We start from the raw sequence: 20,793 nt of genomic DNA, 5'->3' as shown, positions 1-20,793 counted from the left end.
GCAGAATGGGTCTGGCTGTACCAGGGGTGGGTGTACTGGGATTGGACCCAGCTGTAGCAGGATGCATCCAGCCGTATCTTGGCTGGGCCCGGCCGGGACTGGCTGCACCAGGTCCTGCATCACCTCATGCCCTCCTGCACAAAGGCACCGCCTGCTCCCCTCCCCAGCACAACACGGAGCCTGCACCGGGCCACCGGGTGGGTTTATTGGTATCAATGTCACAGAGCTGTGCACAGCACGGGCAGGTGACAGCCACGCTGGTGATGCACTTGGCTGGGGCCATCACACCTGCCCTGTCCTTGTCCTGGCACCCATGGGAACAGGGAGCACCGTGGGGCTTTCCAGCGTGTCGGTCCCAGGAGGAGCTGCAACAGCTCTCACCACCACTAGCAGGGCTTGGAGTAGGTGCCAGGAGCCTGGGGAGGAGGGGGGACCTATGGGGAGCGTGAGGGGCTGAGAGGCTGTGCCAGGTGTGGGAGGTGTGGGACAGTGGGGACACTACAGGTGGCTGCGTCCCAAACTGGGGCGTGGGGGGCCGGCAGCTTAGCTCTCCTCTTTTTCAGGCTCCTCCTTCTCATCTTCATCATCCTTCTCTCCCTTGAGCTTCTGGCGAGCAAATTCCTCGATGACAATGTCCTCCTCACTGGAAGGGAGAGCAGAGCACAGTGAGGCCACAGGAGGAGGGGAAATCCCTGCTGAGCCCAAACCCTGCTCCAAATGGGGACAGAGCAGTGGTCACCCCATCCCTGTCACCCCACTCAGAACACTGCACACAAACCCAGGCCCCACCAAGGACCTGGGCCTGCAGCTTCTGGTGGCTTTTTACACAATATTTTGCATTTCCAAGGGAAAACAAGGAAAGGAAAACAAAGAGCTGGGTTACCTCCTTGAGAAAGGCGGGCAGTGAGTGACAGCAAGGGAGAGCACAAAGTGAAAAGTAGGGGAGAAAACAGTAAAAAAGAGTCAGCAAAAGAGATTCCAAAAGCTTGTGAATGTGAAATGATTTGGAAAAACCTACATGGGGCCATGGTGGGTACAGACCAAGAGATTTCCTCTTTGGAAGTTAAAATGTTCTCACTGAGCTGGGAAAGGGATGGTGTGAATGGGATAAGTGTGAAAGCCTGGAGCTACAGCCTGGTTTTCCATGCCCCAAATCCCAGTGCCCACATCATGTTGCAGGGTGTAACCAGCCACAAAACCTTTGGCAGGGCCATGGCTGTCAGGAATGGATTTGGCACTGGGAAGCAGCCCCAGCTGTGGCTTCAGCTGGGATAAGCTGATTTGGGAGGAGAAGAGGCCTCTGGTGCTGGGGAATGTGCAGGGGCCAGGGATGTGACTTCCAGCAGCCCAGGGATCTCTGTGCAGGGACTAAGACCATGGAGACATTTTGTCCAGTGATGGCACTTGTGGCTGGATGATACTGACAGATGCTTCTTAGGGACAGGGTGAGGCCTGGGCTTGCAGCTGCTGTGGCTGCAGCAAGGGGAGCTGTCAAATAAGCCCTGGAAGTTTGCAGAACACATCCCAGTCCCAGGATTTGATCTTTCCTGCTACCTCTGGGAGTGGCTGCTGTGACACAGACTCAGAGCTTTGACACCTGGGTGGTTTAATCCATGGATGTGACCTCGAGCTGGGATGTCACATCCATCTGTGACGTATCTATGTGGTTTGTGTGTTAGAGGGAACATCTCTTTACCTTGGCTTAGCTGTATTCCAGTGTTAAGCACAGGGAGAAAGGGATGGGGAGAGAAAAGATGTGCAGGTTAATACAGAAAGGACATTTCACTGAGAGCTCTCCTCAATGCTTGAGGGCATTTTTCTGGAAAGAGGGACAGTGGGAATGGTGCTATGGGGAGGATATCTCCCACACTGCTCCAGGACACAGCAGAGGTGCAGCACAGCTGGACAGCTGTGCCCATCCCATGGGAAAACTGCTCCCACCCTGCTCCAGGACAGCTGGACAGCTGTGCCCATCCCACAGAGGGCAGAGCAGGACCCTTGGCACTGGGGCAGCTGCAGCAGAGTTGTTTTCACCAGCTCCCCCCTGAACCAGAAGTGCCTCTTCCCCACTGATTTTCGGCAGCATCCCACACACAACTCACAGTCATCAGGCTTTGGGTGCATGAGGATGACGGGCATCTCCACCCCAACATCACTGGAATGAAAAGCAGCTCTGTCAAGGATCCTGCCCAGCACAGCCCCACGCTCAGCCCCACAGGCAGCTCCCCTTACCTGGCAGTGAGATCCCCCAGGATGCTGTGGCAGCAGGAGAGAAGGGACAGAAATGAGCCAAGGCAGAGGAGGGGAGGTGTTAGACTGTGCTTTATACTGAGGTGGAAGTTGGTTGATAATAGGGATGGTGGGGTGAGGGTCAGAGAGCAGCCCAGTGACCCCAGGGGAGCAGGGCAGGGAAGAGGAGGCCCATGGTGTGAGTGCCCTCTCATTTCCCCGGGGTACAGAATCCCCCAGCACAGCCTGAGCTGATGATCCCCAATTCCCATGCCCACAGAGCCTCACCCTCCTCGAGACACCACCAGGTTGACCTTCACTTTGTAGGACACCAGGATGCCCAGCACCTCCTTGTCCATGCCAGGTCTCAGGCTAGGAAAAAGGCAGAGGGGGACAGTGAGAGGGCAGTGCTGCCTGCAGACCCCATCCACTCCCTCCATGGCAGTTCCCAGGGTTTATCTGTGTCCTGCAACATGTGGGATGCACTGGGTTTAGCAGGAGAGGAAAACAGAAGGGAGGGGAGAGCACTTGGGTGAAGCCACACAGGAGCTTCTGGAGGCCTCTTCCAAGACAAGGCCCAGCCCTGCAGAGGGATCCAGGAGCTTTGGACAACAAAGCTACATCTCTCCTACGGGATGGAGATGTGGGTCTGTGACAATGTCACAAAATCCCTACATTTTCCAGCAGGACGGGGTGGGCTCAGGGGCCCTTGGTGGGAGCCCAGAGCATCCTGAGCAGGGAGAAGTGGAGGAAGGTGTGGTGGGGAGCAGGGGGAGCTCCTACATGGTGGTGGAGGCCAGGTTGGTGTCCTCATGCTTGAGTTTGCCATCGAGAGCGAGGCCTCGCTTCTGGCGGTTAGATGAGAGCAGGGGGGTCACTGAGTACGTTTTGGTGAAGGTGGAATTGGCAGCCACAGTCTCACTGGAAGGGTGGGAGAGAAGAGGTCAGAGCCAGCCCCAGCCTGGGGGTGCCCAGCATCACTGCAGGTACCTGTGCAGGGCCAGCCCTCCCCATGCAGCTGCTGGGCCATTTCCTCCTTTCGTTCCCTCCTCTCTTTCCCCTCTATAACCACTTCTTTTTTTCTCCCTCCCGCCTTTGCTCCCTCCCTGCTCGTTCAGTGGGGCAGAGGCTGTGTCTGGCCTCAAAAATGCAAAGTGAGGAGATGAAGAAGCCTGGGAGCAGCTGTGCACCTTCCCCAGGGACCTTCCCAGCCACCTCTGGCTTGTGCTGGTGGGGACTTGTCCACGGCCTTCCCTGTCCTCTGCACCTGATTTTTGCTGCTTGGTGTAAAACTGTCACATCCTCTCTCCCCATCACTCTCTCATCCTCCTCCTCTTCCTCATTTCTCTTTCTCCCTCTCAGAAATGCCACATCACCTCCAGCCCTTTGTCCCTTACTTGATCTCCTCGCTGCACACAGTCTTCGTGTATTTATCCAGGGAATACAGGACCACGTCTGTGATCTGATCCACTGGGGACAGACAAGGGGGAGCCGTGTTGGTGACATGGCAGAGGCTCATGGTCCCCATATCTGGCAGTGATGACTGCTGGGACATGTCCCTTCTGCCCCTCTCTCACCTGAGATCTTAATTTTTTTCACAACCTTGTTGGTGGTGTTGTTGATGTTGACGGTCACATTGATGGGGTCTCCGTGGTAGTAGATCTGCAATGGGAAAAGGCTCGGTGATGTGACCAGAAATCCTGGTCCCCGTCCCTGGAGGGGACAGTGTCCCTGCTGACCTCCTTGTCCAGGGAAGCTTCGAGGTGCAGAGGTTTGTCTGACATCATGAACTGCCGGGTGGTCTCGGCTCTCGGGGCCGGCCCCGTCTGCGCCGGGGCGAACTGGACCTTGCGGATGATGAGGCGCACGGAGTTCCTGTGGGGGCAGAGGTGACACCCCCAGTGTCCCCCACAGCATCAACACGGCCTTCAAGGGGTCACAGGGATTCTTTGGGGACACCACAGTGTCTCCAGCCAAAGGGTGAACATTTCAGCTGGCTCTTAGGTTGTGACACAGGGACCACTGCCCCAATTTTGGGCAGAGTTCCCCATCCACACACAGGCTGACAGAAGGTCCTCAACCTGACTCCTAAGCTGGTCACCCCAAAAAGATCCTGTGGTTTAGTTTTAGGGCCAAAAAGGGGGGAAAAGGATCCCCTGAAAATACCTCTTGTGAATTTTCTCCTCCAGATTTTCAGCACAAAATCCTTTGACCTCAAAGTCCACACCACAGGCCTGGAGGAAGACAAATGGTCACTGAGCAGGAGGGGCTCAGAGCTGCCTGACCTTTAGGTTCCTTTTCTTCCTTCCTTCCTTCCCCCACTGCATTCCCAGAGATCCTAGTGCTGACTCCAGCCGTCCTCCCTTCCCACCCCTCACCCCATGGGCCATGAGAATCAATTCTCAATTTTAGCACCCCACAACTCAACCCCCTACCATGGAGGACAGTCCAGAGGACACAGGTTGGAGACAGCAGCTCACCTTTCCCACATCATCTGGCCCTGGCTGGAGGGTGATGGAGCAGGGCAGGTTGGTGGCAATCTGGGCAGAGCAGGGAAAGAGAGAAAAAGGGGAATAAAGGGCATGTTCAGAGCTGAGCCCTGGTGACACCATGGAGCTGTGTGGCCGGGAGGGGCTGAGCACGCCCTACCTCGAAGGTAAAGGGATAGGCGTTCTCCCCAAGCTTCTTCATCAGCTTCTCCTGCAGAGGAGTGAGGGTTTTGGGGGCCTGGTCCGGCACAGGAGGGTACAGCTGGGTGGTCAGCACGTAGATGTCCTTCCTGAAGGTCAGGCCGATCACGTCGAGGTCATCGCGGCCGTAGCGGAAGGCGCAGGTCAGCGTCACATACACTGAGCCAGGCAGGAGAGGGACAACGGGAGGGGTGGGAGGTAGGGGAGGCACAAGGGGTGAAGAAAGATGCAATTTCAAAAACTCTTCAGCAGAAATGAGACTTCTCAGGACCTCAACACTAAATATAAACAGGATCCCTCACGTCCTTTGCTGCTGTGGCCCCGACAGACAGTGAGTGTAGGTGACACGGGGCAGCTTTAACCTGAGCACAGTCCCAGGTTGCTGCTGAGCTTTGAGCTGGTTCCACCCCCTCCCCTCATGCTGTATTTCTGTATCAATACCTTTCCTGTCCTTTAGGTACTCAGGGTCGATCAGGCAGACACCATCTGCAAACAAGCAAAAGAAGGACCGGTGAGCTCAGCTGCCTGTGGAAGATGTTTGCTAAAACACAGCTTTTTAAACCCAAATAATCCACTGACTGAGAGGAGCTGCTGCCAAGGAGGATGTGATGCCTCCTCCAGTGTCTCTACCAGCAGTGTGGCTGGATTGTTTTGCAAAGGGACTTTGCCCCTTTCCCCACTATTTTTCCTAAGTATATTTGCAGGAAAACAAGGCATTTGCTCCTCCAGAGCTGCTCCTCCCGCTCTGCCAGCGGCCCACAACACTGGGACTGGTATCCCCAGCTTCTCCTGCCTGTGCTTCCCCCTCAGTGCTGGGCACAGCCCCACTCACCTACAGATTCCACTGAATCCACATTATCCACATAGTCTCTCTTCCCCAGGTAGAGGGAGAGCTGGAAGCAGCACACGGGGAAAGGGAGGAAAGAAGCAAGTTAATGTTTGCCATTGAATTGGCCCAAATTTCGAAGCCCTGAGTTGTGTCGTGGGGTTTGTCACCAGGCTGGACCAGAATTACCCTTAAGGGGTCATATCAGGGTGTTTTTTAATTTCTGTTTTGAAAAGCCAGTCCTGCAGTGGCATGGTGGCAGGTCCAGGAATCAATCAGATTTCAAAGGGAAGGCAGACCCAGCCCAGAGGGATCCCAGCACAGCCCAAACCTTGGGCTGGCCACACCACGGGACAGGGCACAGAGACTCACCTTGCTGTTGGGGCTGGTCTTCTTGAAAACCCTGTGGAGAAAGCAGAGATGGATGCTCAGGATCACCTTGGACAGGGCTGGATGGGAGATGATGGGCTGCCCTACAAATGCAGTGCATCACCAAGATCTACGCCAGAGCGTCCTGCCCCCAGGGAATTCCATGTCCTGCAGATTCAGGGCCAAATCCACCCTGTGTGGCTACCCCAGATGTGCTCCTGAGCTCAGGGTGACCATGGAGGAGTGAGTGGATTTTGTGTCTTAAGGGCAAGTGAGAAGGACCAGCACAGAGCTCCGTGACAGCTCCATGGGAGCTCACGTTCCAGCTCCTGGGAGCAGCAGCTGAGTTGAGCTGGGGTCTCACTTTCCCACTCTGCTCCTGCCCTGCAGTGCCCTGCTTCATCTCAGTTCCAGATAAATAAATCAATAAAGATACTTACTTTGATCCCTCTGCCATTTTAAGTCAGTGCAGGAATCTCCAGGTGGAAATCTGTGGGGTGAAACAGGGAAAGTGCTGGATGAGGTGCTGGGAAAGAGACAACCCCAGCCATGGCCACCATCCAACATCCTGCACATCCCAACCAACTGCAGAGCCCTCAGGATATGGCACTGCCGCTTTTGCAGAGCTCAGGAGCTCCAGGTTTGGCTTTGGGGTGGCACATGGGAGCTGAGCCAGCTCCTTGTTCCCAGCCAAAAAGGTGATGAAGTGGGAGAGAGAAAGGGGGAGAATGAAAATGCTCCAGAAAAGAGTAAGCATGGGGTGATTACCAATGGAACAGGTTCAAGGCCAGGAAAGGCAAGAAAATGAACAAAAGACCTTACAGAGTCTCAATTTTAATAGTTTTTCCTGTCTGCTGGAAATTAGCTGTCGCAACTCAGTGGTAGGAATGGGCTTGTTTTGTCTTGTCACTCACAGGATGATGAGGAAAACACAGGGAGAAAGGTCAGGGGAAACTCAACTGCCCCATGGAAAGAGGGGTCTCAGGACACAGGGTCCTTCCCTCCCCATCCTTTTATGCTGGGAGCGGGGCTGGAGCTGCCCAGCCCTGCCCAAGCTCTACTGGCTCGAGCCTGTGTCCAGAAGGAACCTGTAAAGATCCCACTGATCACCAGCTGATTCTCCGGGATATTAAATGGGATGAGCTCAGCCTCTTAGGGATAGACAGCTCTGACATGAGCACAGCTTAAGCCCAGGCAGGATTTTAAGCCCCAGGGGCACGTGGACAGAGTTGCCTTTGAACACAACCTCAGGGATGTTGGTGAGAGAGAGGAAATGGCCATGGGGGTGAGGGGGTGATTCTCTTCCCCACAGGAAGATGAGTGCCAAGATCAGGATCTTTGAGGCCCTTGGGTGCTGTGGGATGAGAAGTTTGGGAATCCTCTCAGGGTGAGAAGATGCAAAGGGAGTGGGAGCAGAGTTTGGCTCTCTCCAGATTGCAGGAATTGGGGATGAGGCAATGAAAGGTGGAGGGGAGAAGAGCTGAACTCCTGCTCAAAGCCCCAAAGAGGAGACTCAGACCCTCCCTGGCTTGGCCCATCTGTCCCACGCCACTACCCGACCCCTCTGCTGCTGGAATTCTTTGTGTCCACATTTTCCCCATTTTTTGTCTGCAAACCACCCTCCTTCCAGCCACAACCCAGCACCAGTGTCCCTGCCCTTTTTTCCAAACCCTCAGAACCCTGCAGCCCTGGCAGGGCCCTGGCAGCGCTCACCTGGCAGGTGGATGGACAGACAGATGTTCTCCTCTTCCTCTCCCAGCACGTCCCAGTGCCACCCTGTCACTACGGGCTGCTCCCAGTCCTGCAGCTTCTTATATCCCCCCTGGCTGTCCCTCCCCTGGCATCTGATCTCGCCCACTCAGCCTCGGCGGGGCTGCAGGGGGTGTGTGTCTGTGGGAGTGCTCCAGGGAGAGGGACTTGCGGGAAGAATCCTATTAGTTGATTAATTGGGGAGACGCTTCATGAGTAAGAGTGGGCTATAAATAAATCTCTTGCTGGAGCCCTGGGAAAGCAGCTTAGAGGGATTGGCAAAGTGGGCTTAGGAGCAAGGTGATGGTAATTGAGGTGGAAGCTCTGCTCCTGGTGGGAAGGGGTGTGGATTCCCACAGGGTCTCTCTGCTGCTGCTCCCATGGCAAGGGGAGATGGGCTGGGCCTGGGGTTGGATGGAGATGGCAGAGAAGGAGGGACCAGCCTGGAGCTCTCCCTCACCTTCCTGGCTGGATAACAGAAGGATGGAGGCACAAGCAGCTTCCTGCATGGCCAACATGCCCATGTGGTTGGTCACCTAGAAGTGACCTGCCATGGCCCAGGGCACACAGGACACCTTCTTTGTGGGGACACTGCTGTGCAAGATGATGAGGTGAGGGCAGGATTCACCCTCCCTGAACCATGAGGGAAAGAGCAGCCACCCCTAGGGGTGGGACACAGAGCTGCCATTGTCCCCAGCACAGCCTGCTCAGCCCAGCATCATTTCATAACTCCCAGGCTGGCTTCGCCTGACCCAATTAGTGCATCATTAACTCCAGGTCTGCTGCAGCAAAGAGAAGACTGTGGAAAGCCCAAAGTGGCTCTACCTTATGGCTGCCAGGCAAGCAGAATTCCCACTGCAACATTGTCCCAGCCACAGCTGTTGAGTGGGAAACCCTCCTGTGGGAATGGCTGTGGGGCTGGGTCTAGGGATGGGGCACAAGGACAGCCCAGGGCAGCAACAAACTGCTCCAGCAAGGCCCCACTCATCCTCCTCACCCACACCATCACCCAAGACCTTCCTTTGCGGCTGCACTTTGGTTCTGACTCAACCTCCAGAGCTGAGCACTGGGATCAGGATACCCCTGGAGGGGCTGTGCCTCCTCCCAGGACCCTGCATCATCTCAACAACATTTATCATCTGGGTACCAATTCCTCCCAAACACAGCTCACCCGTTCCCCACTGGGAGCTGCCATGCCATGCCATGCCATGCCCAGCAGCCCCACTGCCAGGGCTTTAGCTGCCAGCACACGTTCCCTGGGGCCAGGACTTGTGATCTCTTTAATTGCACACAGGAGAGCAGCTTAGGTTCCAGATTAACGGGCGCTATTTCTGCCACAGTCAGGGGGACACGTGAACTGTGACCTTCACACTGGCAGGTGAAAGAGGAGGAGGAGGAGGAGGAGGGAGTTGGACACTTGGACACCCTCAGCCTGGCCAGGCCCCCCAGCACTGTGCCCGGGGCACTTAATCCTGAGCTTTGTTTGTGGCTCTTCTTACGGTCTTAATGAGTGCCCTGTGCCTGGGGCCACTCACTGGCACTGCAGGGTCTGCACAGTGTGGTGAGGCAGAGAGCAGGGCTCATCATGGGTCCCTCCAGCTCAGCCTAATCCCAGCTGGGTGGGTTCAACCTTGTTCAAGTTGGGGGGCAGATTATTCCCCTCCCTAAAACAGTGGGGAGATGGACAGAGCCCACATCCCTTCCCACACTCACACTGTGCTCCAGTGCTTGTCCAAGCCAAGCACCGGGGAAAGGAAGCAGAGTTCAAAATAATAGGGAAATGAAAGAAACCTTCTTCCTTTTTACATCTGTAATGAATGGCCAGAGGTTCCTCTCATCCCACCATCCCTCCAGGTACAAGCAGTGTGTGAAGCACTGCTCAAACATCCGCTTCCAGAGGGGCAGGACACTGCTGGATATGAGGCTGGTGGAGCATGGTGGGGCCTGGCTTCATCCCTGTCTCAGTGGACAGTGCCCTGGAGCATCCTGCCTTCGCAGGGAAGGGCCATGGTGCTTCCTGCACCCACGGGCTCTGGGGGGAGCCTTGCTGCAGCCAGACCCCCCAGCAGTCTGGCCCCTGTGAGCCCACGTTGCCTTCCCAACCTCACCTGTGCCCAGGTGCCAGCAGAGCTCCCAGGTGCTGGCACGGTCCCAGCTCTGCCTCTGGCACTGCACACCACAGCCACCTTACATAAACAGAGCAGGCCCTGCTGATTTCCCAAAGCCCCTCAGAGCTCCAGGTCTTCCTCCCCTGATCCGGATTAAGCGGCATGGATGGCATTAATCGGGAGACAGGCACCTCCACGCCTGCCAGGAATTACTGCCGTGCTGTTAAGTAACGGGAGGGAGCAGCCCTGGTGGGCCCGGGGCTCCGGCAGGATGGGGGTCTCCAGCCCCACACAAACCTGCCACCCCTGTGTCCCCACGGCAGGGGCTGGGCAGAGCTGCACCCGCTGCTGTGTGATCAGAACACCAGCCCAAAATCAGCCGGGTGGCCCAGCCTCTCACCGGCCCGGCCGCGGGTTCCTCCCGCGGCTCTCCAGGAGGAAGGCTCGCACGGGGTTTTGGCACATCTCTGCTGGAGGGCCGGGGCACGAGGTGGGGGGAGCAGCCCCCCAGCGTCAGCCCAGGGCTGCAGGGATGTGCATTGGTGCCAAAGGTGGGGAACACGCCAGGAGCGTGGCTCGGGACAGCGCTCCATCCTCATCCTCCTCCAGCAGGAATCTGCTTCTCCATCTATCCCCTGAGAAGCCCTGAAGCTGCCAGACACTTGGACAGCAGACGGTGGCTGCTGCTCATCTGTAATTAATTGCTGCTAATCACCCTGGCAGCTCGAGCTGTGTGGGCTCACTGCCTTCCGGCCACGAGGAGCAAAAAAACCTCTGGAGCTGCGGTTCTGTCCGAACCCTGCCCTGCTGAGAGAAGTCTCCCTCCTTCCCGACCCCTTCCCGGGAGTCCCTGAACCCAGATTCCCTCCCGCCGGCAGGCAGGGCGCACACAGGTGTGGTGACACCAGTGTCACTGTGCCCGCCGTGGCTCCGGCTCCCTGTGCCAAGGGCAGAGCTCGGCCCCAACGCGGGCAGCAGGTCCCCAGGAGCGGGCAGTTCTGCCCAAACATATTTCAGGGGCTTTCTGCCATCCTACATGTTACCGCTGAAGATGAATAGATCACACGGACACAGGTGGAGGTGTGGTGCAAGAAAGAGCAGAGTTTATTTTCCCTCCCAGGATTTATAGGCTTCTGACCATGGCCAGGGATTGGATGGTCAGGATAACACTTTCTCACTGCACTGGCCATGAGAGATGCTCATCACAAGACGTGTAACAGAAGGAATGTACACATATCTATGTTTACAGTTACTGTCCTGGGAAAGTCTTTAGAAAACCATGTCAGCAAGCTCAGAAGCTGAGTTTTCAGGGCGACACCTGCACCACTGGCAGCGCCTTCTCGCAGGGTTCTGCCCATCCCGCATTGCCGAGGGGGATGCGGAGGGGGCAGGTGGGGGCAGAGCGCGCTGCGGGAGTGTCCCCGCTGTCCCCGCTGTCCCCGCTGTCCCCGCTGTCCCCGCTGTCCCCGCCGTGCCGAGCCCCGGTGGCGGGGCTGGAGGAGGAGCGAGGAGGCCGCTGCCGGGGCTGGGGAGAGCGGGGCACGGAAGGAGGAAGAGGAGCGAGCGCGGTGGCAGCACAGCAGCAGCGGGCGGGGGGAGCCGGTCCGAGGGTCAGAACCGAGGGCACCGCGGTCGGTGGGCACTGCGTGACCCCGAGCTGCCGCCCCCATGGGCAGCCTGACCCACCGGGGCAAGCCCAGCAGCATCACGGCTCCTCTGCCGCTCGGCTGAGCCCCAAAAGCTCAGCTCGCTGCCCACAGCAGCCCACAAGAGCCACGGGAGCCCCGCACGGAGTCTGTGAGGGACGGTGAGTGTGTCGGGTGAGGCCGGACCCCTGAGTGCCACCAGCATGGCCTGTCCTCGCCGTGCACCGCCGCAGGATGGTGGCCCAGGGCCACTTTTCCTGTGATCCCCCCGATAGGAGAGATGCTCTCGCTGATCTGTCCCCGTGTTCCCTGCAGGCTGATTATCCGAACCCCCAGCCTCCAGCAGCTGCCCCCCGGTGGTTTTGTCACGCTGCCTGGCCGCAGGGTCCCCCGTCCCTCGGTGTCCCCCACCATCACCTCGGTGGCTCCCTGTCACCCGCCGGGACCTGCAGCCAGCACCACGCTCGGGTACCGGGGGCCCGGTGTCCCCACGCCACTCCCTCCTTCCCCCGCCCCAGCAGCCCCCGTGAGCGCCACAGCCCCTGCTGAGCTGGATGTGCCGCCGGGACGGGGACACGGCTCGGCAGGATGGCGGCAGCAGGGTGGTACCACCGCGACATCAGCCAGGTGGTGGCCGAGGAGCTGCTGGCCAAGGCTGGGCGGGACGGCTCCTTCCTGGTGCGGGACAGCGAGTCCGTGAAGGGGGCGTTTGCCCTGTGCCTCCTGTGAGTCCCTGCCCTGCCTCTGCCTCTCCCCTGCTCCTGTCTCCTGCCCCTTGCCTGCCCCGCTCTGTGCCTCTCCCTGCTCCAGGCACTGCCAAAACCTCATGGAAGAGCCTTCTGCAGGGATGCGAGCGGGGTGAGCGGGGTGGCAGCTCCCTGGCGCCGGGATTTGGAGTGATCCCCCTGATCAGGGAAGTGGAGGGGGGTCCTTGGGAGCAGGATGAAGGCTGGGCCCACAGCTCTGCCCATCACCATGGCTGCTGAATGGATAACCCCAAATCCAGGGCCCACTGAGCTGTTTTGGGCTGCCTGCTGGGCTTTGCACATCTCCTGTGCTGGGGCTTTGGGGCTATGGTCCCCAGCATGGGGCCTCTTGCCATGCCCACACCTGGAACCAGGTGTGCAGACCCTGAGAGCACGGCTGCCTGCACCCTTCCTGCTGCTCTGCACCTTTCCTGCTCTGCACCCTTCCTTCTCTGCACCTTTCCTGCTCTGCACCCTTCCTGCTGCTCTGCACCCTTCCTGCCTGCTTGTCACACATCTGTGTGGGCAGATTTGGCAGGATGCACCCCCTTTCCTTCACTGGCCTGGCCCTTTGTGTGGGACAAATCACAAATTTGAGCTCTGGGGGTGCGGAGCATGAGCCAGAATCCAGGCACAGGATGATAGCACGGGCAGGGATGTGCAGTGGCCCCACAGGCAGCATGGCAAAGGCTCTGTCTGACCAAAATCCACGGTGCTGTGGGTACCCCAGTGAGAGCTGGTGGAGTCATGGCTGCCCCATGCTGTTTGAAAGCAGGGGCACACTGCACATCCTCCCACAGACCCCGAGCTGAGGGTGATGATTTATTTCTAGAAATGCTCCCTCAGTTCCTCTCTCTGCAGAGGACGTGGGGTGTTTGTCTCAGGGCTGGGCCCCCAGCGCTGCCACGGTGTCCTGGGCAGCGGAACGGGGCCCCTCACCTGCTGTCTCCAGGTTCCAGAGACACGTCTACACCTACCGCATCCTCCCCGATGACGAGGGGCTGCTCTCCGTGCAGGTGGGTGCAGGGGGTGCACCCCCTGCCCTGGGCGGTGCCTCGGGGCTGGGTGTGGGCAGGATGCAGCTGTGCAGGGCCCGGGGTGCTCATCCCCCTCCCCGGTGAGGTGGCATCAGCCTGCGGTTTGTTCTCTGCATGAGCTGCAGGATGTAGGCGCCCTGCAGCCCCTCCAGCTCGGGGCCCTCCCTCAGCACAACTGCATCCTGACACTGTCCCCTCCTGCCACCGCAGCCTGTCACAGCCTGGCCACACAGAGCCAGCCCCATGGTCCCCACGAGGTCTGTCCTGCCCTCACTTCCATGTCCCCTCAGGGTTTCTCCCGGTACCCAGCTCTCTGCAGCTGCCCTTTCTGCCCCCTAAAAAGATCATCCTGGGTGTCCACAGGGAGAATCCCTGTCTGCTGAAGGAGGCTGATGTCTCTCCATGCTCCTCCACGCTCCCCACCCCATGGGTTTGGTGTCCAGCTGGCCCTTCCAACTCACCACGGGCACATTTTGAGGGACAGTCTCACTGGACACAGCAGGCTGGGGCTGCCCTGGCAGAGGAGGGGATGTGATGGTGCTTCCGCTGCTCTGCCTCCCCAGACCATCCAGGGCATCCAAACCAAGTGTTTCCTCAGCCTCCCCGAGCTGATCGGTGCCTACCAGCACCCCAACAACGGGCTGGTGACCTCGCTGCTGCACCCCGTGCACCGGCCGAGGCCGGCCGAGGACTCGGGTGAGCCGGGGAGGGGCCGGGGGCTGTGCCGGGCGGGGAGCGGGGAGGGTCCGGCTGAGCTGCTGACTCTCCCCGCAGACGGGGAGGATGCCCGAGGCTGGGGGCACACGGTGCCGTGTCCCGGCGCTCCTCCCTCCAGCCGGAGCCACATCCCGCAGCAGCTGCACCAGAGGCTGCAGGAGCAGGTCCGCAGCAGGTAACGCACCCCTGCCCGCCCCGGGCGATGGGATGGCCACAGCCGGGGGGGATCTTTATGTCCACCCCTCTCCCAGCCCGGCCAGTGACTTCATGGGCTTCATGGCCGAGTACCTGACCCAGCACGTGCAGGACCTGGAGGCTCTGTGCCACGGGCCCCCGCAGCTGCGGCACCTCAGCACCGCGCTCGCCACTGCCTGCCGGGCGCTGCACAGGTCAGAGGCTGGAGCGGGGCCACCGCCCGCGGCCACCCACCTCGTCCCCGTCCCCTTTCGGTGGCTGAGTGTCGCGTCAAGGCACGGGAAACGCCCACAGCGCCCCTCGCCCGCTCTCTCTCTTCCCCTGCAGTGAGATCGACTTCACGCTGGCGGGTCTGGAGACCCTGGCCAGGGTGTTCGACCCCCCTGCGTCCCCTCGCAGCCCGGCCAGGGAGCAGGTGAGTGCCCCCACAGCCCCCAGGGACCTCCACATCTTGTGGTGCAGCCTCGACCCACAGCGAGCAATCCGCCAGCCCAGTGCCACCGTGCTGCTCCGAAATCATCCATCCTCCCCTCCAGGGTTTCCTGAGCAGCGATTCAGACCTGGAGCTGCTCCTCAACAAGATCTCCACTGTCAACCACCTCCTGTCTTCGCTGGAGAAGAAGGTGCCTGACCCATGGTGCAGGGAGAGGCACAGCTCCCCCTCCCCATAATTAACCCCTCTGTCAAGACAAGCTCCACTGGCAGCACAGCCAGGGCTCCCAGCACGCTGCCCGTCTCTCTGGCAGGTGCTGAAGTCGCTGCAGGAGACGGTGACAAGGCACAACCTGGCACTGCCCAGCGTGGCTTTGGCCCCCCTGCCAGCTGCCAGGCCCTTGGCCGTGCAGAACTTCGAGGTGAGGCTGGGGACACGGAGGGACCCCGGTGTCACTGCTGGGCAGGGCAGGTGTGGGGACAACTGCAGAGCCACGTCCCTGCGTGCAGGTGAAGGTGGGGAAGTCCCAGCGTGCGGGCCTGACGGTGGATGTGGAGTCGGGGACAGTGACCATCACCAAGCGGGGCAGCGGCTCCCCGGAGGAGGTGATCCCGCAGGATAAAAGTAAGGGGCTGCTGCTCCTGCTGGCTGCCTGTGGGATTCTTTGGGTCTGGAGGGTTCCCTGCCATGGGCCTGATGCCACGGGGATGGGCCACATGCCCTGTCACACCCCAGCCCCTGTCCCACACTGCCCTGTGGTGGGAGGTGGGGGGCCACCGTTGACCCACATCATTCAGTCCTGCAGCTGATCAAGTACCAGAGCGTGCAGAGCAAGGTGAGGCTGGTGTGTGCCCGTGAGAACCAGAAGAGCCTGAGCAGGGATTTCATCTTCCCCAGTGCACGGGTGAGTGGCACCGGCCGTGCCCACGGTGTTTCCAGGGGGAATACGGGGCCCTTGGGAGTATGGGAAGCAGCAAATTTGTGGTCTCAGGACTGAGATCACCCCTGAAAGCTAGCTCCTACACCTGGGGGTGATGTCCACCTGATCCCGGGGTGCTGTGCCCCACATCTCTCTAAGACACCCTCACCACCCTGCAGAAGAGAGAGGCTTTTTGCCAGCTGCTGCAGCTGATGAAGATCCAGCATTCCAACCTGGATGAGCCTGAGATCATCTCGGTGTATGTTGGGACGTGGAACATGGGTAAGGGGCCAGGAGAAGGTGGCCTTGTCCTGGGAGGTTGTTGTGGCTCTTTGTGAGCCTGGCTGGGTTTTAGGAGATGTCTCAGGAAACCTCAGCTCTGAGCTGGCTGTCAGTTTGAGGAAGAGGCTGGAGATGACCTCAGTCTGGCTGCCATGGGCTGTATCCATCTAGTCGTGATCCACTCCCTTGGAGGGTGTTGGGGAGGCAGAGGAACAGGGATATCAGCAGAGTTCTGGGCTGTAAATCCCAGCAGCAGTCTGGGATGCACACAGCAGATCCGTGGGGCTGGCACACTGCTTCCCGCCCGCGGCAGCTCCTGGAGACAGCAGGGCCTGTGCTGGAGAGGAGCTGGGGAGTCTGGCACGTCCCCTCCATGTGACCTGTGTCCCTGCCTGCAGGCAGCACACCTCCACCCCGCTCCCTGGCCTCCTGGCTGACCTCGAGGGGCTTGGGGCGCACGCAGGATGAGACCACGGCCTGCATCCCCCACGACATCTACGTCATCGGCACCCAGGAGAACTCCCTGGGCGACCGCGAGTGGGTCGAGTTCCTCTGCGCCTCCCTCAAGAGCCTCATGGCCATCGACTACAGAGTGGTAACGGGGGGCACAGCCAGGCCCCCGACAGGCCTGGGGGGCTGGGTACCAGCAGCCATCGCCCCACGGCTCCTACCCCAACCCCCAGGTCCTTCCCACACCCCAAATCAGCCCAGGGAACATCCCATGCCCCACAGGGACTCCATGAGTGCCGACCCCAGGAGTCAGGGATGGGTTGCTGACCTACCTGCATGTCCAGCCCCATCCTCCATGGCCGTGGGGCAGGATGGGGGCCCAGGCTCACTCCCTGCCCCACCACAGGTGGCCCTGCAGTGCCTGTGGAGCATCAAGATCGTAGTGCTGGTGAAGCCGGAGCACCAGCGGCGCATCAGCCACATCCACACCTCCAGCGTGAAAACCGGGATTGCCAACACGCTGGGTAGGGAGGGGATGGGGCAGGGAGATGACCTCGAGGGAGGGGACAGCCTGAGGGCCAGGACAGGACCTCTGGGCTCCCCCAGAGCTCAGTGGTGGCACATCCCTGCAGGGAACAAGGGTGCTGTGGGCGTCTCCTTCCTTTTCAACGGGACCTCCTTTGGCTTTGTCAACTGCCACCTGGCCTCTGGCAGCGAGAAGACCCACAGGTGATGCAGGGATGGGGAGGATGGGGCTGCCACGGGGCAGGTGGGTGTCTCAGGGGGCTGGAGGAGCCCTGAGGGGCTGTGGGACTACCCCTGTCCCCAGCTGGCAGGAGCAGAATGAGTGTGAGGTGTCCCCCTCATATGGTGCTGCTGTCCCCGCTGCAGGCGAAACCAGAACTACAGTGACATCCTGCACTCCCTGGCCCTGGGGGACAAACGGCTGGGGGGCTTCGACCTCACCCTGCGCTTCACCCACCTCTTCTGGTTCGGGGACCTCAACTACCGCCTGGACATGGATGTGCAGGTGGGAGCCTGAGGGGCCAGGCTGGGGACAGCGGGGGGAGAGGAGCCCCGGCGGTCATTGTCCCTTCCCTGGCACAGGACATTCTCACCCACATAGTCAAGAAGGAATTTCAAGCTCTCCTGGCTGTTGACCAGCTCAACCTGGAGCGGGAGAAGAACAAGGTGTTCCTGCGATTCAGTGAGTGTGGGGACAAGGGCACTGCTCCTCTTGTTGACACAGCGGTGCCAGGGTCCCCATGGCCCTCCCCTGTGTCACCCCCAGCTCTTGGGGGGGCCCTCTCCTGGCACAGCCCTGCACAAAGTGCCCAGAGCCTGGGGTGCCTTGGCATGCGCAGGGCCAGCTGTGGCCAGGCATGGCTGTGCCAGCCATCGGTGTGAGCCTCCCGTGGGGACCATGATACCCCATGGGGACAGGCAGGGACCGTGTCCCACGTGCCACTGGCATGTCCTGATTCCAGGTGAGGGTGACATCTCCTTCCCTCCCACGTACCGCTACGAGCGGGGCACCCGGGACACCTACGTGTGGCAGAAGTCCAAGCCCACGGGGGTGAGTTCCAGAGGCTTCCCTCCAAGCAGGACACTCTGGGGACAGGGAAAGCCACTGAACCAGCTGCTTTCCCTGTTTCTAGATGCGGATCAATGTCCCCTCGTGGTGTGACCGCATCCTGTGGAAGTCACACCCGGAGACCCATGTGGTCTGTAACTCCTACGGTGAGTGAGACCCTGGGGACAGAGCAGCCAGGGGTGGCCAGGACCCCAGAGCTTGGGGACCATCCACAGCTGCCCCTCCTGCCACCCAGGCTGCACTGATGACATCTTGACCAGTGACCACTCGCCTGTCTTTGCCACCTTTGAGGTGGGAGTGACATCGCAGTTTGTGCCCAAGGAGGGTAAGGATTGGGGTCTGTCACCCCTAGAGTCAGGTTTGGGGTGAGCCCTGGCACACCCTAACCTGCCAGGACCTTCCTACAGCTCCCGGCTCCAGCCCCGAGGCGCTGGCCTGCATCGAGTGGGAGAGCATTGAGGTGATCCTGAAAACCACCAGCCGCAGCAAGTGCTACATCGAGTTCCACTCCTACTGCCTGGAGGGTGAGGGGTGCTGGAGGGGGGCTCTGGGGGTGACCTAACATGGCTGGAGCTGTGTGTCCCTCTGTCCCCGCCAGAGGTGCAGCGGAGCGAGGAGAACACCTCCCAGAACTGTGACATCCCTGGGTTCCTCAAGCTGCTCTGGTCCTCCAAACATCTGCCTGTGGTGCGCAGCCCTGGAGCATCCTCATCCCCATCCCTGCCCCTGGCTCTGTACCCTGAGCCCCAAGGGGAGCTGGAGCTGTCACCACCCCCCAGGACAGAGTCCCCCTGTGCCCCCTACCCCGTGGCAGCCCCCCCGAGCCCCCCCCTCTCTGTGCACAGCTGAACCCCATCCTGCCCGACCTGGAGTACCTGGGGGACCAGCACCTGCTCCTCAGCATCAAGGGCGTGGAGAGCTGTGAGTCCTACGGTACGTGGTGTTGGTGACACCGGGGCCACCACGGCGGCATGGGGGTGCCAGGCGCAGCCCCCCAGGTTACAGCCTGCTGGCTGTGAGGTTGGTAGCTGGAGCTTGGCACCCACCGTGCTCCGGGCGCTGCTGCTCCCGGGGGGCTCCCGTGTCCCCCGAGCCCCGGGGCTGCTGACGCTGTGCCCGCAGGCGAGTGCTGCCTCGCCCTGAGGTCAGCGATCGGCACCACGGCGCAGCAGTTCGAGACATTCCTGTTCCACCGTGGCGAGGAGACGGGCTCGGTGCGCGGCCGGATGCGGGTCCGGGTCCCCCGGGGCCGGTGCGGCACCCGCGGGAGGCTCTACGGTAACGGCGGCGCACGCAGCCCCTCCCGGTGCCCTCGGGGACATCCTGGGCCACGTTGCCCTCTGGTCCCCGGCCGTGGGCTGAGGCCAGACCTCGCTGCCTTCGCAGAGTGGATCAGCTTTGAGGAGGAGGATGCTGAGCAGGCGGCAGAGCCCCCGATGTGCCCCAAGCTACCCCCGCAGCGCCTCAGGTAGCCCCGGTGGGCCGAGCGGTGCCGGAGCCCCGGAGCGGGGGGATGCTGAGCCCTTTCCCTCTCTGTGCTTGGCAGGAGCCGTCCCCGCAGCCTCCCGGAGCCGGCCACCGGCTACACCAACCCCGCTTACTTCATCTTCGAGGGGGTGCCCAACGCGTGTCCCCCGGCCCCCGGAGGAGCCCCCAAGAAGCAGGCAGAGCGCCCGGCCGGGGGCCAGCCGTGCCGGAGCCCCGCTGGAGCGCGGGTCCCGCTGCCCTCGGAGGAGGAGCCGTGCTGTGGCCGGCCCCGCTGTGGGCCACCGAGCCCTTCCCGTGGGCACGCACTCAGCCCCTCCAGAGCCGGCCACCACAGGAGACCCAAGTCGGCCGTCCTGACGAGGGACGCGGTGGGGCTGGGCGACTTCTCGCTGTACGGGGCCACTCAGCTGGACCAGGTGTCACCGCAGAGCAGGGGGGACGGACTGCGCCAGAGCCACCACGTCCTGGAGCCGCCACCGCTGCCCTGCAGGGACGCGCCGAGGCCACTCGGGAAGCGGGGAGCGCTCGATGCTTCGGCCCTGGAGGCTCAGCCTCCTCCGCCCGCCGAGCCGCAGCCTGCCAGGATGTAGCGACAGCCAGCCCTGTGCACCCTGGTGCCCTCGGCAGCTGCTCCCTCCTGCTCAGCCGCTGTTCCCGGAGGGATTTCCCTTCAGCCCAGCTCCCGAGGCCGCTGCGCTGGCTCCCTTTGCTGTCACTGTCCAGAATAAAGTGTCAGCCCAGCGCGCGTGTTTCCGCACCTGGTTCTGTGAAAGGACAAGGAGAAAAAGAGCCAGGCGGGGAAAACACCGGCTCCCGGTGTCCTGATGCTCCAAAGTGTTGTCCCCCACCTCTCCCCGTTCCATGGGAAACCTGCGCACCCCAGCCCTCGAGGCTGCCCTTGCAGCTGCCGGGTGTCTCAGCCCTTGACCCCCTCGCTCTGCTCTGCCTAGCACAGGGAGCGGGCTCCCCAAAAAACCCCGATCCCGCAGTGTCCCGGCTGCGCGACACTGCGTGTTCCCGGTTTTGGGAACACGATGCCCGGGCTGGCCTCAAGGTGGCAGTGGCCACCTTTGTCCTCAGGATCGCCCCGCAGGGCTGGGGTCACCGCGGGACCCCGGCACCCACCGGGCAGGGGGGGCTGCCCGGGGGCGGGAGAGGGGCCACGGGCCCCAGGGGTGGGGGCTGTGAACCTCTTGGCTGAGGGACTGTGATCCCCTGAGTGAGGGGCCGCGGTCCCCATGGGCAGGGGGACACAAGCCAGGGGTGAGGGACTATGGACCTGGTGGTTGAGTGACCATGGTCCCCATGGGTGGAG

The 20,793-nt window shown here is 60.8% G+C and overlaps 2 protein-coding genes and 1 long non-coding RNA gene across 10 annotated transcripts; 2 read left to right on the top strand and 1 right to left on the bottom strand.

Moving 5' to 3' along the window:
* The first annotated feature begins 122 nt into the window (after nt 1-122).
* LOC111928593 (uncharacterized) lies at nt 123-984 on the top strand. The gene is made up of 2 exons (XR_002864205.2): nt 123-197; nt 564-984. It is a non-coding gene; the product is annotated as an uncharacterized LOC111928593 (long non-coding RNA).
* ARR3 (arrestin 3) lies at nt 186-10,421 on the bottom strand. Of its 8 annotated transcripts, XM_086850409.1 has the most exons (16): nt 7,828-7,913; nt 6,555-6,604; nt 6,118-6,148; nt 5,752-5,812; nt 5,361-5,405; nt 4,879-5,078; nt 4,710-4,769; nt 4,396-4,463; nt 3,969-4,104; nt 3,807-3,891; nt 3,627-3,699; nt 3,013-3,150; nt 2,518-2,601; nt 2,233-2,256; nt 2,096-2,155; nt 367-643 (listed from the first exon to the last, which is right to left on the bottom strand). In XM_086850409.1, exons 2-16 carry the CDS (start codon nt 6,569-6,571, stop codon nt 544-546), a joined length of 1,182 nt encoding a protein of 393 aa, XP_086706535.1. In that variant the 5' UTR covers nt 6,572-6,604; nt 7,828-7,913; the 3' UTR covers nt 367-543. The 8 variants fall into 8 exon arrangements, with proteins under 8 accessions (XP_086706532.1, XP_086706534.1, XP_086706533.1 ...); XM_086850406.1 differs by lacking the exon at nt 2,233-2,256 and having other exon boundaries at nt 186-643; nt 2,103-2,185; nt 7,828-10,421; XM_086850408.1 differs by lacking the exon at nt 2,233-2,256 and having other exon boundaries at nt 186-643; nt 2,096-2,185.
* Nucleotides 10,422-11,482: 1,061 nt separating this feature from the next.
* On the top strand, nt 11,483-20,221 carry LOC111928734 (phosphatidylinositol 3,4,5-trisphosphate 5-phosphatase 2-like). The gene is made up of 26 exons (XM_086850403.1): nt 11,483-11,778; nt 11,933-12,342; nt 13,316-13,379; nt 13,964-14,096; nt 14,175-14,292; nt 14,369-14,506; nt 14,640-14,727; nt 14,849-14,935; nt 15,059-15,166; nt 15,255-15,369; nt 15,543-15,649; nt 15,844-15,946; nt 16,345-16,541; nt 16,803-16,920; nt 17,029-17,125; nt 17,288-17,426; nt 17,504-17,603; nt 17,884-17,972; nt 18,055-18,136; nt 18,226-18,315; nt 18,398-18,514; nt 18,589-18,677; nt 18,836-18,923; nt 19,113-19,268; nt 19,377-19,458; nt 19,537-20,221. Exons 2-26 carry the CDS (start codon nt 12,206-12,208, stop codon nt 20,066-20,068), a joined length of 3,174 nt encoding a protein of 1,057 aa, XP_086706529.1. The 5' UTR covers nt 11,483-11,778; nt 11,933-12,205; the 3' UTR covers nt 20,069-20,221.
* The last annotated feature ends 572 nt before the right edge of the window (nt 20,222-20,793 follow it).

The sequence above is a fragment of the Cyanistes caeruleus genome, chromosome 14 (assembly GCF_971803275.1).
Source record: "Cyanistes caeruleus chromosome 14, bCyaCae1.hap1.1, whole genome shotgun sequence".
Taxonomy (NCBI): Eukaryota; Metazoa; Chordata; class Aves; order Passeriformes; family Paridae; genus Cyanistes; species Cyanistes caeruleus.
The sequence above is the reverse complement of the archived record's forward strand: the minus strand, read 5'-3'. Positions and strand labels throughout refer to the sequence as shown.

Coding starts and splice junctions, on each gene's coding strand:
- ARR3 (XM_086850404.1), bottom strand. Junction 5,406..5,751: donor GGATTCAGTGGAATCTGTAG/GTGAGTGGGGCT, acceptor GCTTGTTTGCAG/ATGGTGTCTGCCTGATCGAC. Junction 3,700..3,806: donor GAAAAAAATTAAGATCTCAG/GTGAGAGAGGGG, acceptor GTCTGTCCCCAG/TGGATCAGATCACAGACGTG.
- LOC111928734 (XM_086850403.1), top strand. CDS start 12,206: ATGGCGGCAGCAGGGTGGTACCACCGCGACATCAGCCAGGTGGTGGCC. Junction 14,097..14,174: donor GAGGCCGGCCGAGGACTCGG/GTGAGCCGGGGA, acceptor CTCTCCCCGCAG/ACGGGGAGGATGCCCGAGGC. Junction 14,507..14,639: donor GCCTGCCGGGCGCTGCACAG/GTCAGAGGCTGG, acceptor CTTCCCCTGCAG/TGAGATCGACTTCACGCTGG.